The sequence below is a fragment of the Furipterus horrens genome, unplaced genomic scaffold (genome assembly GCF_987537825.1).
Source record: "Furipterus horrens unplaced genomic scaffold, mFurHor1.1.pri manual_scaffold_5, whole genome shotgun sequence".
NCBI classification, from domain to species: Eukaryota; Metazoa; Chordata; class Mammalia; order Chiroptera; family Furipteridae; genus Furipterus; species Furipterus horrens.
This window is the reverse complement of record NW_028327175.1, coordinates 137,416,957-137,438,581: the sequence shown is the minus strand read 5'-3', so window position 1 is coordinate 137,438,581 and position 21,625 is coordinate 137,416,957. Positions and strand designations below refer to the sequence as shown.

Below are 21,625 nucleotides of genomic sequence, written 5' to 3'. Positions count from 1 at the left end.
ACTTAAAAATAATTAAGATGGAAATATCAAAATCAGGAGAGCGAAATAACTGATTTATTTTGGCATCAGTAAAAGAAGAAAGGTGATTTAATATGGGAAAACAGTTTCGCATGTTTTATTTATTTTGAGAGTAAAATTTTCACCTTGGGCTACCAAATGTTGGCCCAAGACCAGGCTGTTTGTTAGTAGGGAGCATTTATGAAGGACAACATTTCCAAGTCCTATGCATTCCTACTGAGTCAAAATATTGGAGATAGGAGATAGGAATCTGAATTTATGAAACGTGCTTCAGGTGTTCAAAGTTTGGGAATATCTGGTCTAACTACTGCATATATATATATATATATTAGTAGTATTTTTCCCAGTTGGATTTACCTGACAGTGTAGTGTTACTTAGTATAGACTATATAAGGCATTCTTACATTTATTTGCTCATTATAGTATTTTTCTTAACATTGTGAATAACTAAGGCTACATAGTAGATACTGTATATGTTAAATTTTAAGAAACATTAGTTGCAGCAGGTTGTATTTATATCTAAAGACACAGATTATATCCGCTTGGATTTCAAAGATAGTTTTAATTTCTAGCCCTTCATTAAAATGTTTCTTGTAATATGTGCCTTTTGATGTGAGAGCTTTCTGGCTGCAAGACCTGTCACTCGAATGATCACCAGGGCTGATTAATTTGGCAGGCTAGATGTGTGTCCCCTTATCCCTCACCACTTCTGTGTGTCACTCCAGAAGCTGTGTGCTAGGTTGAAGAAGAGGGCGACAGTCCCTGGTAGAGGAGAGATGTTTTTCAGTCACAGTTATAGCAGTGGCTGCCCTCCCTTGCACTCCACTGCTCCAAACTCCAAACAGGTTCTCAAGGTCCATTTGTAGGGTAGTCAAGCTTCCAATACTCCAGACACATCCAAATGATGCTGCATGTGGCAGTTGGCCTTTAAAAAAAGAAACACAAATTATGTACCTTAATGTTTATTTGATTTTCATATGGTTGTAAGATTACGTTAATGTATTAATCAGAAAAACAAATGTTCCTTTAAGAAAATATTTGCTTCTGCCCTGGCTGGGTAGCCGAGTTAAGAGTATTGTCCCAGTACACCAAGGCTGCAGGTTTGATCCCTGGTCAGGGCACATACAAGAATCAACCAGTGAATGCATAAATAAGTGAAACAACAAATCAAATGTTCTCTCTCCCTCCCTTCCTCTCTAAAATTAATAAATAAGGAACAAGAAGATATCTGCTTTTTAATATTCAAGTTAATAATAAAATTTAAAATGTAAAGCACATCATGTTAATATAATTAATTTACATAATAGCATAACTTGTAATAATTTCTCTTCCAGCTTTGAATCTTGGTTTGATATCACTAGTCTCTCTGAAACTGCTGAAGATATTATTGCTAAAGAAAGAGAACAGAATGTATTGCATATGCTGCACCAGGTTATGGCTTTTTTCTTACTTTGCTTACTGTAGACTCAGAATAAAAAAGGAAGCCTGGAGATCAACTGTTCATTCAACTCTGTAGATTTTGAAAAATGAAGGTTCTCCCAAATTTAACGTATTCCCCCACCCCCAGAGGTCACGTGGCTTTACAGCAGAATTCAAGTGCTATTTGACATTTTGCCCTTTTCATATATCTTCATTTGACCTGTAGTGGTTACTGATATGTTTATATGGACCTGAAAAGCTTCTTAATTGTGTTTGACAATTTATCTTTTATACATTATCTATAATAAAAATCTGAAACAGTATAGAACTGAAAAGTAAATATATCAAATCATACTTAACCCTACCGACTCTTTTCCTCTTCTTTCTGAATAATTTCCTTTAGGTATGTTTGTTCCTGGGTGATGGCTACAGATACTTGTTTAAAAAACTATTGATAATGTTCTCTTTCCCTTGTAAAATCTCTTGGCTCCTTGCCTCTGAGGTATTGCTTCTATGTTGTTTTACAATGTTGAAATCACTTTTCATCACACAGCTAATGAAAGACTAATTTTAAACCTGAAGTTTCATTATGTATAGAAGGTTTACATGTCCACATCTCTGGGTTGGTTGATTGGTTAATTCATTGCTTTTCTACTAATCCAAAACATTGCATTAAAAACTGTAGGCTATAACTTTTACCCTGGGAAGTACATATATCACTTATCTCAGCTTTTAAAAATATTCAAGGTAAATTTAACAAATTAATAAATTGTGAAATGCTATGGATAAATACTCTGATTTTGGCATGTGGTAATCTGGTCAGGGAAAATTTCAAGGAGACGTTTATCTCACCTTTTGAGACTTAATATTTATATAGTAAGAAGGGAAAAGGGATCTGTATGGAGAGTGTTCTCTAAAACATATTCACATATGTTTATTCATGTTTAAATTTTAGATTCTAACTCCTTTCTTACTGAGAAGACTAAAATCTGATGTTGCTCTTGAAGTTCCTCCTAAACGAGAAGTAGTTGTTTATGCACCACTTTCAAAAAAACAAGAGATCTTTTATACAGCCATTGTGAACCGTACAATTGCAAACATGTTTGGATCCAGTGAGGTAGAGTATGGCTTTAAAATATACTGTAAATGACAGTTGGCATGGAAAATTTCATGGTTGATTTCTGTCTTATGGCTAATAACCTGGTTTTAGGACTTCATGAGGGTGAATTTCTGACAGGAGTAACAGGCATAAGGCCAGTAGTGCTATGGTCCTACTACAATTAGAATGATGGCTCATGCATTAATATCTTTGTAGTCATCTGAATGCTAGTTAAGAATTTTTGAACAGACATGCAATATACTAAGGGCTTACCAACTAGACCAATCCCCCAAAACTCAATCTCTTTACAAGATGTTATTGACAGCCAAACATTCTAATAGAATACTATATTTTAAAGAAATATCTTCTTTAGTTACCCTCCATATCATATCAGGTTGAAATGGAATGTGATTATCTTAAACCTAAAGATTGGAGACCTTTAAATTTTGCTTAAATGTCCAGGCTTTTTATTATATGCCTTTTTAGCTACCAGAAACTTAGAGTAGTTGCCAATTTTGGAGAATTACATTGCAAGATTATACTAATCCAAAGCACTACATTCTCTTAATACAGACATGTAGATCCTTATTTCATAAACCAATGACTTTATGTCTTGGGAAATTACTAAAATTAATAATGATGAAAGAAAGACAAGGTTTTGTTTTGTTTTTGTTTTTTAATTTTTTAAATCTTTTTATCTTAGAACATTTTATACATAAATATATTCCACTTTATGTATTTAGAATTTAACAGTATAGCTTTTTTAACAGATATTCCTTTAATTTGTTCTCTTTTAGAAAGAAACAGTTCAGCTAAGTTCCACTGGACGACCAAAACGGCGAACTAGAAAGTTAATTAATTACAATGAAGTAGATGATTCCCCTAATGAATTGGAAAAATTGATCAGTCAGATACAGCCAGAACTAGAGCGAGAAAGGTATGAGTTTAAAACTAAAATATCCTTGCCTTGGCTTATGTGGCTCAACTGGTTGGAGCATTGTCCCATGGACAAAAGGTTGTGGGATTTGATTCCCAGTTAGGACACATACCCAGGTTGTGGGTTTGTCCCTAGTCGGGGTACGTACAAGAAGGCAACCAATCTATATTCCTCTCTAAAAAGCAATGAAAGGATGTCCTTGGTTGAGGATTAATGAAAAGAAAGAAAGAAGATATAATTTAAACTGGTAATTTTTATATTTCTTGTATTCACGGATTATATGTTTTTGGTAGGCCTGTTGCGGAAGTGACTATTCCTGTAGATTCTGAAGTTAATCTGAAGCTGCAGAATATAATGATGCTACTTCGTAAATGCTGTAATCATCCATATTTGATTGAGTACCCTATAGACCCAGTCACACAAGAGTTTAAGGTAAATACCATTTAATAATGCACTGTTCTGATTTCTGTGCCTTTTTATGTCGAAGGAAAGTGTCACCTCATATTGGAAAAATTGTAAATACAATTTTTTAGTAATGCAGTTGATTTCCATTCTGTGTCACTTTCTGTCTATTTTAGAGACCCCTTTAGCTGCCATCCTTGTCAGTGTTCCCTTTAGTTGGCATTCAGCTTGTCAGAACCAATCTGGGTGCTCAGTGAAGAGCCACAGAAGAAAACCAAAAAGTTGCTAATAAGCTTCAGACTTTCAGATTAAATGAAATTGCTTCCTTGGGCAGTTGGTGGAAAAATCGCGTAGTATTAAAGGAAAACAGTTCTAAGCAATCCTCAATACCCCTGGTTCACAGCAGGGTTTCTCACCCTTGGAAATAACTGATATTTGTAGCCAGTGTATTTCTTTGTTAGGAGATGCTGTCCTGTAGATTATAGGCCATTTGCAGGGTCCCTAGTCTCTGGCCACTAGATGCCAACAGCATCTCTCTCCTCCAGTTGTGACAACCTAAAATGCCTCCAGACACTGCCAAATACACCCTGGGAGTGGTGGGCAAAATTACCCATAGTTGAGAAACACTGCTTTATAGTTTTTCATTTGAGCAAGGAAGAAGATAATCTGACGAGGTGATTGATATTCACCAGAAGGTGACTAATTTCTTAATCTTCAGTGCTAGGTTGCTTATAAACTCCTATGTTTTCTTTAATTTTTACTGAGAGTTATAGCAGAGATTTTCATGCACATTTTCTTGAAAATACACTTGATTATACAAGATAAGCCTCACCGTATAAACAGTAAATTTAACCTTACTCTCTTATACAGAGCCTTTGGGAAGGGGTGGGGAGGACAACTCATGGTTATACTTAGAAATATTGTTTTTGTGAAATCATGGATTTAAAATTCTACAGTATTTCTTTTCTTAGAGGAAGAATTCCAAATAAAAAGATAAAATAAACAAATAGGGTCAAGTTTAAAATTTTTTAAGCTTTTATAAGGATTTATTTCTCATTGAAAATTAAACTTTTAGAAAAAAAATTTTTTTAAAAGAAAAAGACAATAAAAGAAAAAAAGAAAATTGAACTAGTAACATGGTTTTTATTTTGACGAAGCCAAATTATTAGTAATGATCGTGACCTTTTTTTGTGTGTCCTTTTCCCACTTTTAAGGTTGATGAAGATTTGGTAACAAATTCCGGGAAATTCTTAATTTTGGACCGAATGCTGCCAGAACTAAAAACCAGAGGTCACAAGGTGGTACCTTTGGTTGGATTATTTTTATTGTTTAATTATTCTTTATTAATCAATATAGATACTAATAATATTTAAATTTCAGGTGCTGCTGTTTTCGCAAATGACCAGAATGTTGGACATTTTGATGGATTACTGCCACTTTAGAAATTTCAACTTTAGCAGACTTGATGGATCCATGTCTTATTCAGATAGAGAGGAAAATGTAAGACTATGTCATATACATCAAATTGCTTTTTTAACTGTTATCTTGATTTCTCAAATAATATTCTACAGGGACTCACAAATTGATAGAGATACAAAATACCTAAAACCCTATAACAGGATCAAACACAGCATTTTGATTTAGTCTTAATTTTTCTCAAATTATGTAGTATATCTTTTTGCACAACCTTATTAAATATACTACGTACAAAATAGTAACTAGAATAGGATAACAGGAAATTTTTTCTGCACTTTGGTTTTTTCCTCTACTTCCGACATTTTGCAATGGAAATTTCAGTAATAGCAGTTGAAACAATTTTACAGTAACCACCTGTAAATCTACGGAAAACCTGCCGTTAGAACCTTATTCCTTTTTTATTGCATACCACAATACTGCATACATTCATTACTGTATCCATTCAATCTTCCGTCTTTCAATAAATAACAGATAATACTCCCTTCTTTCCTATTCAGCAGATTTTGTCTTTGGGGGTAATAGAGTTTCCCTCACTTATCACAGGTATTACATTCTAGACCCCCCTGCAACAGGTGAAAATCCACGAAGTAGGAACCTTACATTTATTTTAGTACTTAATTAAGGCTTTATAAACCCTTCCCACACACTTATAAATTCTTCCCAGTCCCTCATTAACCTTTCCCACTCCCTTATTAACCTTTTCCACACTTTTATAAACACTACTTATGTTCTTAAACATATTCTACACTCTTAAACCTACGTAACTTTTAACAACATACATATACAGTACCACAGTATCACATGATACAGCAAAAAATCCACGATAAGTAATTAAATAAAATGTTTTTAAAAATCCCGTGATACAGTGAGGCCGCGATAAGTGAACCGCGATATAGAGAGGAACTACTGTACTCTACATGTTCCAAATGCAATAAAATAAAGTGTGCATTTGCTGAGTTTTGAGGAATACATAAACTATTAAGATGCAGAACGTTACCCATTCACTCAGTAACTTCCTTCATGCTCCCTCAGAGTAACCCCCTTTTCCTGCTGACTCCACCTGCAAGTCAACTATTTGGGGGTTTTTTATCACCATTTTTTGAGGGAGGATGGCCTAGATTATTTTCCCCTAGTTTTTTAATATTGTTTTCTAGAATATTAGATAATCTCCCTTAGACTTTCCCTGTGATATGAGTTTTTTTAACGTAGTTAAAATCTTAGTGAAATAGGTGCTTAGAAAATAAAGTTATCATGAACAGATGTTTTGTAGATCTGAATGATTTGGCACCCCTTAGAAACATCTTTAATTGTTGTACATAAAAATACTCTCTTAGTGTTTTTAGTTCAAGCTTCTTTCTCTCATGGTTATGGTTTATTACAGTGAAACGGTACAGATTACACTCTGGCAAGAGAAAAGTTACATAGGTGAAGTCCAGGAGAAACTAGATGTGAGTTTCCAGGGAAGTCACACTGATAGCACTTAATTATCCCAGCAACAATTTGTAGTGGCGCATGGGAAGCAAAACCGGGAAGCTCACCTGAGCCTTGGTGTCCAGTGTTTTTACTGAATGTCAGTCAAGTAGACATGGGGCACTTCTGAGCTTAAAGCTCAGGCCTCTGAAGGTCATAATGATACAGCATGTCCTAGGGCCCCTGGTTTTTTGCCACAACCTAAGAAATAGGCATGCTTATAATTTTTTTGTATTATGGGAGGTGAATCTTTGGCACTTTTATCTCTTCTGGAAATTGGTCTTTTTCAATTTTTATGGCTTCTGGGGTTTTCATTGTTTATCTTCCTCACATCAGAAGTCCTGGGGATGCCAAGGAACTCATATCAAGTTTGAAGGATGCTGGGTTATATCTATGAACCTTGGCCCACCTCTGACCTCCCCTTTTTTTCCTGGTAAACACATAGTAATAGCTGCTCTACATGCAACAACCTATCCATGTTCCAGGCAGAACGTTTGTTCCTTAATTCTTGTGCTCATGCTCTTTTTGCTTTTAGATGCACAGCTTCAACACAGATCCAGATGTGTTTATCTTCTTAGTGAGTACACGAGCTGGAGGCCTGGGCATTAATTTGACGGCAGCAGATACAGTTATTATTTATGATAGTGACTGGGTAAGTGGCAAGTATAATAATATGCTGATTATCTTACATTCCAAAAATTGAAAATCTTTCATTGTATGCTTTGCAATTTCATTTATTTCTTTTGAAAAGGTATCCATTATAAGTAAAAAGAATTTTTCAGGTGTCCTGTGTGTTAAGACTTGAACATGTTCTATCAATGAAGCCATTCTAGAAATTAGATTGAGTTAAGGCACTGTTTAAAATTTTTTGATCAGTCATGCATGTTGACTCTATTCACACATAGTGTCAGTTTATATAATTTTAACCTTACATTGTTAAATGTTATTTTTCCTTTTTACTTTAAGAACCCCCAGTCTGATCTTCAGGCCCAGGATAGATGTCATAGAATAGGTCAGACGAAGCCAGTTGTTGTATATCGTCTTGTTACAGCAAACACAATTGATCAGAAAATTGTGGAAAGAGCAGCTGCTAAAAGAAAACTGGAAAAGTTGATCATCCATAAAAGTAAGATTCACTTTCTAGTTTTTTTAGTTCAGTTTCTGTTGTGTGTAGTGGATTTTTGTTAGTTATTTTCTTTGTAAGAGAAACTAGTGAGGCTTGATTAATGCCGGATTAATTGAATAGGTAGTGGGAAATTTGGAGCTGTAAAGACCTAGATTGGTGACCATAGACATAAAAAACATTACTGAGTGTCTACATGAGGAACAAAGGGGCTGAGAAAAGTATCAAGGATAATTTCAAAGTGCCTGTCCAAAATATGTCAGGAATTTGAAATGATGTTAATGCTTATTCTTGAGAAGAGATTTGCCTGTCAGAAGATTTAAGGAAACTTCAGCCTCTTCTACTAATTCAATGTATTAAATACTAGCATGTCAAAGGTATATGGAAGTAGTGTTATTTAAAAAAATCAGTGTACTTTTTTTTATCCATTAGTTCCAAAAATTTTTGACTGCAGAGTGCCTTTTTCATATTTTTGAACATAGTGTTTTTTAAAATGTAGTGTTTTCTAATCTAGAAAAGATTCTGGAGGAGTAGGGGAAATGAAGTGGGTGAGGCATTGGCCTTTTCTGTTCTGTTCCTTGTGATTTCCTTGAAGTTATCCTTTTATTCATTCAGTGTAAAATTATATTTGAATAAATAAATGACTGGATGGCTACCTTAAGAAAAGTAGAAAATATCTGTTAGTTGTGAAGCCTAGAGAAAGGGGGAACATCACCATGATGTTGAAAATTAATATCAATGTATTTTATGCTACTTTTCTACTTGCACATATAGTAAGTCCTCACTTATCGCAGGTATTACGTTCTAGACACACACCCCTGCTCCCCCACGATAGGTAAAAATCCACGAAGTGGGAACCTTCCATTTATTTTAGTATTTATATATATTTCAAGGCTTTATAAACCCTTCCCACACACTTACGTTCTTAAACATATGCTACACTCTTAAACCTATGTAACTTTAACAACATACATATACAGTACTGCAAAATCCTGCGATATAGTGAAAAATCCACAACAAATAATTAAATATAATATTTTTTAGAATCCTGCAATACAGTGAGGCTACAATAAGTGAACTGCAATATAGAGAGGGGCTGGTATCACAAAACCAGTTTTACCACAGGCTACTTAATATAAACAAGAGTCACATTCTTGTGGCATCTCATCAGTGTTATAATAAAATAACATTCAGGAACCTGCTATACATTAGTGTATCTGATTTTGAGGGAAATGTGGATTAGGTTATGTGCATCTTTAATTTGACTTGATGTAACCTCAGTTTGTAGTTGAAATATGTATGGGAGGGAGACAAAGAACTTTATCCTAATAAGATGTGCAAATTAAAGGTTTTTCTCCTGTGCTGCTTTAGGAATTTGATGGAATATGTACCTTGTTTATTAAGTATAGTTTATTTTTATTTTTAAGATATTATTTTTTAATTTTAAGTATATTTTGTTGATTATGCTGTTACAGTTGTCCCAATTTTTTTCCCCTTTGCCCCTCTTCCCAGTACCCCTATTCCCTCCATCATTCCCACTCCCTTAGTTCATGTCCATGGGTCATGCATATTTAAGTTCTTTAGCCTCACCCTTTTGTTTATTATTATTAACTCCCCTCTCTCTATTTGGTACCTACCAATTAATCCTTCTTAATCCCTGCACCATTTCCTCATTTCTCCCTCTCCCCCCTCCCTGCTGATAACTATACCTATGATTCTGTTTCTGTTCTGGTTGTTTAATTAGTTTATTTTTGTTTTTATTTTTTTAGTTTTGTTGATCGTTGTGAGTTTGTTGTCATTTTATTGTTCATAATTCTCATCTTTTTCTTGAATAAGTTCCTTTAACATTTCATATAATAAAGGCTTGGTGATGATGAACTCCTTTATCTTTACCTTGTCTTGGAAGCACTTTATCTGTCCTTCCATTCTAAATGATAGCTTTGCCGGATAGAGTAATCTTGGTTGTAGGTCCTTGTTTTTCATCACTTGGAATACTTGTTGCCAAGCCCTTCCTGCCTGCAAAGTTTCTTTTGAGAAATCAGCTGATAGTCTTATGGCAACTCCTTTGTAGGTAACTCTGCTTTTCTCTTGCTGCTTTTAAGATTCTCTCTTTATCTTTAACTTTCGGCATTTTAATTATGATGTGTCTTAGTGTGGTCCTCTTTGGGTCTAGCTTGTTTGGGACTGTCTGTGCTTCCTGGACTTGTGTGTCTATTTCCTTTGCCAAATTGGGGAAGTTATCTTCCATTGTTTTTCCAATAAGTTTTCATTTTCTTGCTCTTGCTCTTCTTCTGGCACCCCTATGATCTGAATGTTGGTAAGTTTTAAATGGTCCCAGAGGTTCCTAATCCTCTTCTCATTATTATTTTTTAAATTATTGTTTCTTTTTTCTGTTCTGGTTGAATATTTATTCCTTTGTTTTCAAATGGTTGATTTGAGTCACAGCTTCCTTCCCATCATTGTTGGTTCCTTGTATATATATTTTTTATTTCACTTTGTGTGACCTTCACTTACTCATTTATTTTGTGGCCATACTCAGTCATTTCTCTGAGCATCCTGATAACCAGTGTTTTGGGCTCTGCATCTGATAGGTTGGCTATCTCCATTTTGTTTAGTTCTTTTGGTGGGATTGTGTTCTATTATTTCATTTGGGCCATATTTGCCTTCTCAATTTGGCAACTTCCCTGTGTTTGTCTGTTTATTGGGTAGAGTTGCTTTGACTGTGTCTCGGCAGCATGGCCTAATGTAGTAGGTGTCCTGTAGGGTCCAGTGGCACAGCCTCCCCTATGATCCAAGCTGAGTTTGAGATGCGCCCTTCGTGTGGGCTGAGAACACCCTCCTCTTGTAGTTGAGCCTTGGTTGTCGTTGGGGAGTTGAACCAGTGACTTTTTTGGTTCATAGGCCGATGCTCAATTTACTGAGCCACACCAGCCAGGGCCGAATATAGTTTAAGTAAAGCTTATAGTTTTACTTTCCTAAGTTCTATTTTCAGTATTTTGAGAGATTAAAATTTCAAACTAATTAGATAGGAATTTTTAAAACATTAACTGTTATTGAGGTACATACAGATTTTTAAGTGTATAGCTTAGTGACTTCTGAGCTATATACGATGAGGTCTTCCAGAAAGTATCCAGCAATGTAGTATGAAAAATAGAGATATTTATTGAAGAAGATACAAGATACAAGAAACACTGTATGTAGGAAAATGACGCCTCAGTCCCCTTCATAGTAGGCACATTGGAACCTCACACAGTTCTCCCAGTTGCCATCAGCTGCCCCATCGTATCTTCCTGAATCTCATTGATGGTCTGAAATCTGTTCCTTTTCAAAGGTGATTTAGTTTTGGGAAAAGCCAGAAGTTGCAGGGCACCAAATATGGGCTGTAGTGGAGCTCAGTCCACCTGGGTGATTTGATGTTTCGCTAGAACCTCTCCATGACACATGATATGTGAGCAGACATGTTGTCATGATGAAACTGCCAAAGACCAGTGTCCATAGCTGCGGCCTTCTGAATCATCTGAATAGTTTCTGTGGAGGAATGTTCAAGCATAATGCAAAATCTGGTGGCAATTAATTGCTCTACTCACTCAGTCATTTTGAATGTGACAGCCACACATTACACCACCCCCCTTGACTGGTTCAGTAAAGTCATCGTTGTTCACCCATGCGCATTCCAGTCCACTTTCCTTGGCTGTCAGGTTACATTGATGTCGTGCAAACCGTTCTCATTATATTAACAATGGCTGGACTTTTTTTCTGGACAGACCTCATATATACCCATGGAACAGCGGTCCCCAGCCTTTTTGGTACCAGGGACTGGTTTCATGGAAGACAATTTTTCCACAGACCGGGGCTGGGGGGGAATGGTTTCCAGATGATTCAAGCTCACCTGCAGTGGGGCCTGGTTCCTAACCACCCTGGACTGATACTCTTCCATGGCACAGAGGTTGGGGATCCCTGCTCTAGATCAAAATCACAAACAAGTTCATTGTCCAAGTAGGTTTCCCACATCCTTTGTTTATGTCCTTTTCTGTCTAGATATTTTTGCTTAACATAATATTTTGGAATTCATCTGTGTTGTATATGTTAGAAGTTTGGTGTTTTGTTTTTTTTTAATAAATGCTGAATAGTTTGTTCATCCTATCTTCTATTGATTGATTGAATTATTTACAGATTTTTGATTCTTTGAGTAAGTTGCCCTTATACAGGTATTTATGGGCATACTCATTTATTTGTTCTGAGTTTAGGATGAGTATGTGTATTACCTATAGGAAAACAGCAAACTTTTCCCAAGTGGACATACCTTTTTATACTCTTACCAGCAAAATTTTGAGAATTTCAGTTGCTTTAAAAATACATGGTTTTATCTGTCCCTTTAATGTAAGCAATTCCAATTGGTTTGTAATATATTTTGGTTTTAAAAACAATTTTGAATGGTTTGCATTTCTTGAAAACTTTTTCTAGATCATTTCAAAGGTGGTCGATCTGGACTAAACCCATCTAAGAGCTTCTTAGACCCTAAGGAATTAATGGAATTATTAAAATCTAGAGATTATGAGAGGTAAGATGTTTTTAATTTTAGAAAAATGTAATTCATAGTTTTGATTTATCATATAGATGTGAATTTTTTGCTTTCTCTTATAGGGAAGTAAAAGGATCAAGAGAGAAGGTCATTAGTGATGAAGATCTAGAGTTGTTGTTAGATCGAAGTGATCTTATCGGTAAATATCCCTCATGCTTTTATTTTCATGGAAACTCTGAAACATACACCTAAGTAGAGAGAATAGTATAATGTACCTATATGTATAAATTCTCTCATCTGCAAAAGTTCACAAAATGTAGTCATTCCTTTTTCGTTGCTGTTCTGTTTTGTCAGAATATTAAAGCTCTGACATTTAAACCATATCTTTCTCGTGTATCACTTATTAAGAAGAACATATTTTCAACCATAGCCACTATGTCATTATTACATTTAAGAAACTTGGCACTAATATCCTATCCATCTCCACAATTTCCCAGTTGTCACAAATCTTTTTCCAGTTTGGATCAGGATCCAAGTTTCCTTGATTATTGTGTCCCTTTTTTCTATAACACCATCCTCAGTTTTGTTTTTCACGCCATTTGTTGGAGGTTGTTATAAAATGACCTACATTCTGAAATGGGCTGATATTTCCCCCCCACCTCTTTGTATTGTCTTTTGACTTCTTCCTCTGTCTACTTATTTTCTGTAAAGTGGTGAATAGCTTGTGTAAATAATTCTGTAGGCATTATTACATCCAGGTTTTATATTTTAGGAATACCAGCGCTTTGTTCTCATTAAATCATACCAGGAGGCACATAATATCTGAGTTTCTTTTAGTGAGCTGAGATTAACCAGCAGATTCAGGCTGATTATGATACTATAGTTCCCTGTCAACCTTTTATTCAACCCTGATAGTTTTAGCAGCCATTGATGATGATTGTTTTGAACCTTTTTTTCCTTAAGGATTGCAAAATGGTGACTTTTTTTCCTACCAGTCCTTTATTGGCTACAAGTTACTTTATTAAGAACTCCTCCTTGTCTCTTCGGTTACTCTGAGATATAATCTATGCAGATGAGGTGGAATCAGTTACTTTTATCAGTTTTTACAGTAATGAATTACTTGATGCTTGTTGAGGTGATCACAAATATAATACTTAAAAGTCAACATTTCCTAATTTTATATCATTATTAGTACCAATGCTCTGGATTACTTATGCATATTTTGTATGGTGTGCTACTGTTTATCTGTGTTCAGCATGTTATGTTGGTATGTTGATGTTGGTGATGGTAGGGATATTTAATACTGTGGAAATAGGCAGAAACTGTAAGCCAAGAACCCTTTTGAGGATGGAGAGCTAATTGGAAGACAGACATTCACTAGCACATCACTATGTATAGTGTCATGATGTCTTCAACTTTGTTTCATATATCTTTGTAAAATTGTGTTTGTCTTATTAGTGAGTAGAAAGGATTCTTTACATATTCTAGATGAAGTCCTTTAATTGGATATGTTTTGTAAATATTTTCTCCCAGCCTGTGGCTTAATCATTTTTATTAGTGCTGTTTGAAGGACAAGTGTTTAGTTTTGATGAGCTCCAGTTTACCTTTTTGTTGCTCTCTCTCATGATTTTGGTATTGTGTCCAAGTAATCTTTGTTGGACCCAAGGTCATGATATTTTCTTTTAAGAGTTATAGTTTTAGCTCTTACATTTGAGTTTTAGCCATTCCGGGGTCTTTGTATGTTTATATGCATTGCAATATTCAAAAATAGTTCATGAAAAACATGGGAGAGAAAGAAAGCACATGGCCAAATCTTAAATATATTATCAAATTAAAAGCAGGATAGTGTAACATTTGAAAATATTAATTCACATTAACTGAATAAAGGAGAACTAGTTACTGAAAGCCCACTTGATAAAACAGCATAGTCACCCTCGTGTTCTTAATATGATAAAATGCATTCATCTAGGAAACTACTACTGAAATTAAGAACATTCAAAGATAGTCCTGACTGGTGTGGCTCAGTGGTCTGGGCACTGTCCCTCAAACTGAGAGGTCACTGGTTCGATTCCCTGTCAGGCACTTGCCAGGGTTGTGGACCAGGTTCCTGGTTTGGGGCGTGTGAGAGGTAACCTATGAATGTTTCTCTAATTCTTTCTCTTCCTCACATGTCCCCTCTCTCTATAAATAAATAAATAAAAGAATATTCAAGGATAGCTTTGGCCAATGTGGCTCAGTGGTTGTAGTGTTATCCAGTAACCAAAAGGTTGCAGGTTCAATTCCTGGTCAGGGCACATACCTATGTTGTGGGTTCAGTCCCTGGTCCAGGTGTGAACAAGAGGCAGCCAATCAATGCTTCTCTTTCACATCAATGTTTCTCTTTCCCTTCCTCTCTATCTTCCTCTCTCTAAAAGTAATGAAAAAATGTCCACAGGTGAGGATTAAAAAAGAACATGTACATGTAACACAATTCAGGTGGATAGTATGTATATTTTCCTGTATCTGTATCTTAAATTTAGTAGAAGTGAATTTAGTTAGCAAACTGATGTTTCATTTTTTGCTTCCACTGGAGCCAGTTCTACTTGTGATAAGAGAATAGTAAACTTGATTACCTTGGGTACTATTAATGAAAAAAGAATAAAGGGCCCGTGTTTCTGTGGGTTTTAAAAATTTTGACAAATGACTCAAGTCTCATAACAACATATTGGACATCTTTTTTAATATTCCTCTCTGGGTTTTTAACACTTTTTAAAGAATTAAATGCTTGTTTTAATATTTATCTCTTAGATCAAATGAATGCCTCAGGACCAATTAAAGAGAAGATGGGAATTTTCAAGATACTAGAAAACTGAAGATTCTAGTCCTGAATGTTTTAAATTGGAGCTGCAGAATGTCTTTTTAAAATTATCGTTTACATCTATAGATTTACCTATATTGTTAAAATCCAGATTGTCTACTTTTTCAGTATATCAGTTTATATCACATAACATTGCATAATTAATAGGTGGTAATTTTCTGAGCCTTACTAAGAGCAAAGTATTCAGTTTAGAGTTTCAGTTAATTTTTCAGACTCAGCAGTACCACCCTTGGGCATAGCCTGATGTGCACTAAACCACTCCAGATTTATACAGTCTTCCTGTGGAAGTTTACTAGCTTTCCCCTTCCTTTCCCCTTCTTAGCAGTATGGTTTATATGGGTTTTTGGTACTTCAGTTATGGAGTAGGCTTTTAATGGGGGAAAGATTGGGATTGTGCTTTCTGTTTAAATAAGAAATTGTTTGATTTTTAGTGTTTATTTCTATAAAATGATTCACCAAATAAATGTTCATTATTATAAGATGATGTCATCAAATTTTTGAAGAAGAAGGGCTCAAGTGAAATAATAATAGCAAAAGTCTTGCCACATATTGGGATTCAACATTATTTACCTGGCTTGGCTGTGTTCACTAAGATTACACACATATGTCATATAAACATTTCACTGAATATTGGGTTGATGCAGAGAAGGCTCTGAAATGTACTGTAGGGTCTTGACAAGAGATCAGAAACTGGCAGTGGCATTATATTATGCAAAACATGAATAGAACAAGAGATGAGACCCTTAGAATTTATACTGGTGGTGGGAGTGAGAAGACAAGGCCTAAGAATATAAGTAATCAAAATGTGTAATGGGGTAGCATTTTAAGCCTATTATGTATAGCAGGCAATTACAAAGAGAAATCCTGTATGCTCCCTGAACCATACATCTCTGTATAGGTTGTTTCTCTCATGGAAATATATTATTCTTGCTATGTATATTCAAATGTAGATTAGAATATCTCCACCTCAGGAATATTCAGTCAAAGAAAACACTACAGAGCAGGGTTGGGTTTTGTTTTGTTTTTCAAACTGGAAATGTTCAGCACTCACAGTTATGCTGACTAATCAGAACCTTAGTTGGTTCCTTAGTAGTTCTAAGTTTTCCTCTCTAACATTCTCCCAGATGAGAATGCAAGGGTAGGTGCATCTCTGTCCTCAGTTCTCTAAAATCTGCCTTTGTAGCTTGCTCCCTGTTGACACTAGAAAATGAAAAGTATCAAAAGAACTTCTGAAAGTTGCTGCCACTGCATCTATAAGACTGCCTGTATCTGCCTGCCCCTGTATCGTCCTTTCTTATGACTGGAAATAGTGCCAAAACCAACACAAACTTTTTTTTTTAATCAAACTTGAAAAGTAGACTTTTCTCCTTTCACTTTTTTGTTTTTCTCTGAACTCATTCCAGTTGGATTTCCATCTCATTGACCCATTGGAATTGTTCTTACTAAAATCTATGACCTCCCGTTTACTTGATATTTCAGCAGTTTTATCTTTTTTATCCTCGTTTACTTGATATTTCAGCAGTTTTATCTTTTTTATCCTCACAATCATGAGATTGGGTACTTAATGAGTCTTTTAAAATCTGTTTTGTCTACTAAATGAGACAGCATATTGGGAACATGAGGAATAGTTACAATGAAGAGCGTAATGAACACATTGGATAGATACTCAGTTTCCTAGAATTAAGAAAAAAATGAATGACCTCATAGTAGATTAGTTTATTAAGTTCTATACAGAAAAGATGAGGAAAACTACAGCTGAATGCATCAAAGGAAAAGAATCTAAAATTACCTATAAAGGATCAAAGGTCACTTAGATGGCATATGTCTTGTTTTAAGAGTGAAATAACAGCAAATTATCAATATGCTCATGGAAAACATTCCAACCTCGAATTTGATATTCAACCATATTTCAAGGTGAGGGGGCAGTGAAGATATATTCTGGCTTGCAAGTTTTGTTATGCAAAAGGAAGTAAAGGGACTGACCCAACCCTGTGAAGTGTTAGAACAGCCTAACGTGGAATCCAGGTGTCCTAACGTTCTTTAGTACCCCACTGAAAATCACCTTAATTCAATACTTCAAGCCATAGGCAATTCTTAAGCAGCAGTGGTATTGGCAAAGCAGAGTTGTAACAGCCAAGAACAGATGGAGGTGTAGATGGATTTCAAGCCAGCAGCTGATGTCACTGAACAGGCAGTCTACACTCAGAATTTGTCTGGTGTGATCCAGATATGAGGAGAGCTTTTGAACCACTTCCATTAGGTGAGCTTATTGTCATCACTAGCTTTAATATATGTATTTCTCTGAATTGAAAGTAAATGTTTTTCTGGCTGTCACATAAAGGTACTTTTGTGACTTCCTTCTGTTTTGGTAAACATGTTATTGTAGCTGGCTCTAATAATTATAAATGCAAATTTAGGGATGTAATAGTAACCCTACCTTAGGGATGTGGTAAGGTTCATAGGATCTTGCACAAAATGGCATATATTAAGTTTAAAAATCTCAAAAGTATGGGTAAATGGAACTATTCAAAATACTTAATACAATGTCACCAGTTAATGTTTATTGAGTGACAGGTACCGTTATTGCTACTACATATTTTATTAATGGCAGTTTCAAAAATGATCATAAGTAAACTACCAAGGAAATGGTGGTGACATAGAGCTGAAATCCAAACCATAAAATCTGTTGTGCTATCATACCTTGCAAAATACCAAACAGAAATCTTCACTCTTTGGACAAAGGTATCTGATTATTTCTCTGGAGGGGAAAAAAGTTGTCTTTTTGCCCATATTACGCTGCTTTCATTTCTAATATAAGCATGTACCAGCAATTCTGAGGCATTTTCCCAGCTTGCAGAACCCAAAAATAAGTTTGGCTTGAGATCATTAACTGAGAAGAGCAATTCAGAGTGAGCAGACCTTTCTAAAAGCTTTTGACAATTGATCTGGAAAACTTGGAGTTCGTGGAACAATAAAATAATCTTTTGGTTTTAGTGTATAAGGTAATCATCAGATTTGAAATAAGACCTGGATTTTAGTTACTTCTCTGTCTAATGTTCCAACTTGGGAAAGGCCAACGATGTAAATCTATTTCCTCATACCAGTGGGGTTGGTATTCCCTGCCCAGCCTAGTTACAGATTTCTTTTGCAGAATAAGTAGGTTATAGTATGTCCAAAATGCCTCTAAATTACCTAATACATAGGTAAGAAGGGTCCAGTTGAAAGAAAGGAGGCCATTCTGTGTACATGCTGTTTGGGGGGCATATTTATAATGGAAAAATGAAGTTTTAATTTCAGAATAAAGCCCAGATTATAGCCCTCCCTAGATAGATCTCATATATCAGTGTCTCTTCAAGAGTTTGTAGACAAAAAAATCATAGGAGTCATGGGTAGCAATGAAGTTTTATTATTAAGAGTATGAATTATAGAATCAGATTTGGGATCAGATCCTTATTGTGTTCCACATAGAATTTTAGAATTGATCATTTTCTTTCAGTGCATTATTTTCAACAAGAAGTCTGCTAGCAACTCATTTTTGTTCCAATGGAGGTAATGTGTTTCCCCCGTCCTCTCTGGTTGCTTTTAAGATTATCTTATGATTGGTTTTAAGTCATTAATAATGAGGTGCCTTGGGGTAGTCTTATTCATGCTTCTTGTGCTTGGGATTTGTTGAGTCTCTTGGATTTCTTGACTTATCATTTTGATCAAATTTTAGAAATGAAAGTCGCTGTTCTACAAATGTTTATTCTTCCCTGCCTCATTTGGAGACTCATCATAGTCATCGGCAGCCGTCCGTCTCGAGAGACGATGGCGTAGCTTCTTGAGAGTCTATCTGCACCGCCGAGAATGGCTGTGCAGTCCGACTCGGGAGTGACAATCCCTGCCGCACTTGTTACAGGTGAAGGCAGATGGCTGTTGTTGCTGCTGTTAATGCTGCTTCCGCCTCGATCTTTTCTGGACCGCCTCCTGGTTGCGCGCAGCCTCTGCGCGTGACGTACCTTGCCTGACCGCGAGCCTCCAGGCTAGGCGGTCGTCTGCTTGAACTTCCCATGTGTTGAGATTGATGGAGCATTGTGTCATGTCCTTTTTGCAGATGTCTTTGAACCGCAGTTTTGGGCGCCCTGTCATCCTCTGGCCTTCTGCTAGCTCGCCGTAGAGGAGGTCTTTGGGAATACGGCCTGCATCCATTCTTTTGACATGGCCGAGCCACCTGAGGCGTCTCTCACTAAGAACTGCATGCAAACTGCTCATGTTGGCTCACTTCAGCACCTCGGTGTTGGGAACCTTATCCTGCCAGGCGACATGCAGGATGCGTCGCAGGCACCTCATGTGGAAGCTGTTGAGTTTCCTTTCGTGCCTTGTGTAGGTGGTCCACGTCTCGCTGCCATAGAGGAGAGTGCTGAGTACGCAGGCTTGGTAGATGCGCAGTCTGGTTTTCTCAGTGAGGCTGGAATTGTTCCACACTCGCCGGTTCAGTTTGGCAATAACTGTGGCTGCCCTGGCGATTCTCCGATTGACCTCCAAGTCGACTGACAGAGAGCTCGAGATGGTGGACCCGAGGTAAGTGAAGTCGTTGACAACCTCCAGGGTGTATCCATCGATGGTGATGCATGGGGGAGTCCCCGTGCCTTGAGCCATAACGTTCGTCTTCGTCAGGCTGATGGCTAGTCCGAACTCCTTGCATGCGTGGGAAAGGCAAGTGACTAGCTGCTGGAGTCCCTCTTCGGAGTGTGATGTCAAAGCTGCGTCGTCGGCGAAGAGCATCTCACGGATGAGCACCTCTTTGACTTTGGTCTTGGCTCGTAGACGGGCCAGATTGTAGAGCTTGCCATCGGATCTGGTGTGAATGAAGACACCCTCGCTGCAGTCCTTAAAGGCGTATTGGAGGAGCATGGAGAAGAAGATTCCGAACAGCGTAGGCGCGAGGACGCAGCCCTGCTTTACTCCGCTGCTGACTGGGAAGGCCTCAGAGGTTGCGCCGTTGTAGGACACCGTGCTGTGCATGTTGTCGTGAAAGGACATGACCACAGCAAGCAGATGTGGTGGACAGCCAATCTTCCGTAGCAAGCTGAAGAGTCCGCTTCGACTGACCAGATCAAACGCCTTCGTGAGGTCGATAAAGGCGAGGTAGAGTGGTTTGTGCTGCTCGTGACACTTCTCCTGCAGCTGGCGTAGGGAGAAGATCATGTCCACTGTTGATCGGCCAGCTCTGAAGCCACACTGGGACTCTGGGTAGATGCGGGAAGCAAGGGTCTGCAGGCGGGCAAGAGCGACCCAGGCGAATACTTTGCCAACGACGCTGAGGAGAGAGATGCCCCGGTAGTTGTTGCAGTCGCTGCGGTCTCCTTTGTTCTTGTACATGGTGATAATGTTGGCGTCTCTCATATCCTGGGGGATGTAACCCTCCTTCCAGCAGAGACAGAGTAGATGGTGGAGCGGCTATAGCAGGACTGGTTTCCCGCTCTTTAGGATTTCTGGAGGGATTCCGTCGCTTCCTGGTGCTTTCCCGCAAGCGAGGCGGTCGATGGCTTTGCCGAGCTCTGCCGCAGTAGGTGGGGTGTCTAGCTCCTCCATGACTGGTAGGTCTGGGATGGCGTTAAGAGCAGTGTCTGTTACGGTGTTCCTCGTCGCGTACAGCTCGAGGTAGTGCTCGGTCCACCGCCGCATTTGCTGTTCCTGGTCAGTGATGACCTCACCTGTCTTGGACTTAAGGGGGGCGATCTTGGAGGGGATTGGGCCTGTTGCCTTCTTGATACCCTCATACATTCCTCGTGCGTTGCCTATATCGGCGGCTTCCTGGATGCTTCTGCACAGGTTTAGCCAATAGGTGTTGGCACAGTGGCGGGCGGTCTTCTGGACTTTGTTCCTGGCAGCCCGTAGAGCTTGAAGTGTACTGGGAGTGGGCGTGGCCTTGTAAGCCAGTAGGGCCTTCCTCTTAGCCTCGATCACGGGTTCCATTTCTTCCCAGTGAGCCTCGTACCAGTCAGCGTTCTTCCGCTCTTTCTTCCCGTAAGCAATAATGGCGGAGTTGTATATGGCGTCACGGAGACGTGACCAATTGGATTCGATAATGTCATCTGCCGCCATTCCCTCGCCGAGTGCATCTTCCATCCTGTTGATGAATTGCTGGGTCTTAACTGGGTTGCTGGCACAACTGGTGTTGATGCGTGGGCGACCCTTCATCTTGGAGTGGTGCAACCTCTTCGGCATTATGCGCACCTTGCTTACCACGAGGGCATGGTCCGTGTCGCAGTCTGCACTGTGGTAGCTGCGGGTGAGGAGGGTGCTGCCAATATCCGTTC

General features: G+C 37.7%; 1 protein-coding gene across 1 annotated transcript in view; it reads left to right on the top strand.

Moving 5' to 3' along the window:
• Positions 1-15,383, top strand: part of HELLS (helicase, lymphoid specific) — a 33,933-nt gene extending 18,550 nt beyond the window's left edge. The window contains exons 12-22 of the mRNA XM_090277937.1: positions 1,353-1,449; positions 2,393-2,554; positions 3,334-3,473; positions 3,767-3,905; positions 5,090-5,173; positions 5,256-5,375; positions 7,357-7,473; positions 7,788-7,947; positions 12,409-12,505; positions 12,589-12,665; positions 15,254-15,383. Of these exons, the coding sequence (XP_090134063.1) occupies positions 1,353-1,449; positions 2,393-2,554; positions 3,334-3,473; positions 3,767-3,905; positions 5,090-5,173; positions 5,256-5,375; positions 7,357-7,473; positions 7,788-7,947; positions 12,409-12,505; positions 12,589-12,665; positions 15,254-15,318 (1,258 nt within the window). The 3' untranslated portion in view covers positions 15,319-15,383. The remainder of the gene's footprint in view (positions 1-1,352; positions 1,450-2,392; positions 2,555-3,333; positions 3,474-3,766; positions 3,906-5,089; positions 5,174-5,255; positions 5,376-7,356; positions 7,474-7,787; positions 7,948-12,408; positions 12,506-12,588; positions 12,666-15,253) is intronic.
• Positions 15,384-21,625: the final 6,242 nt, after the last annotated feature.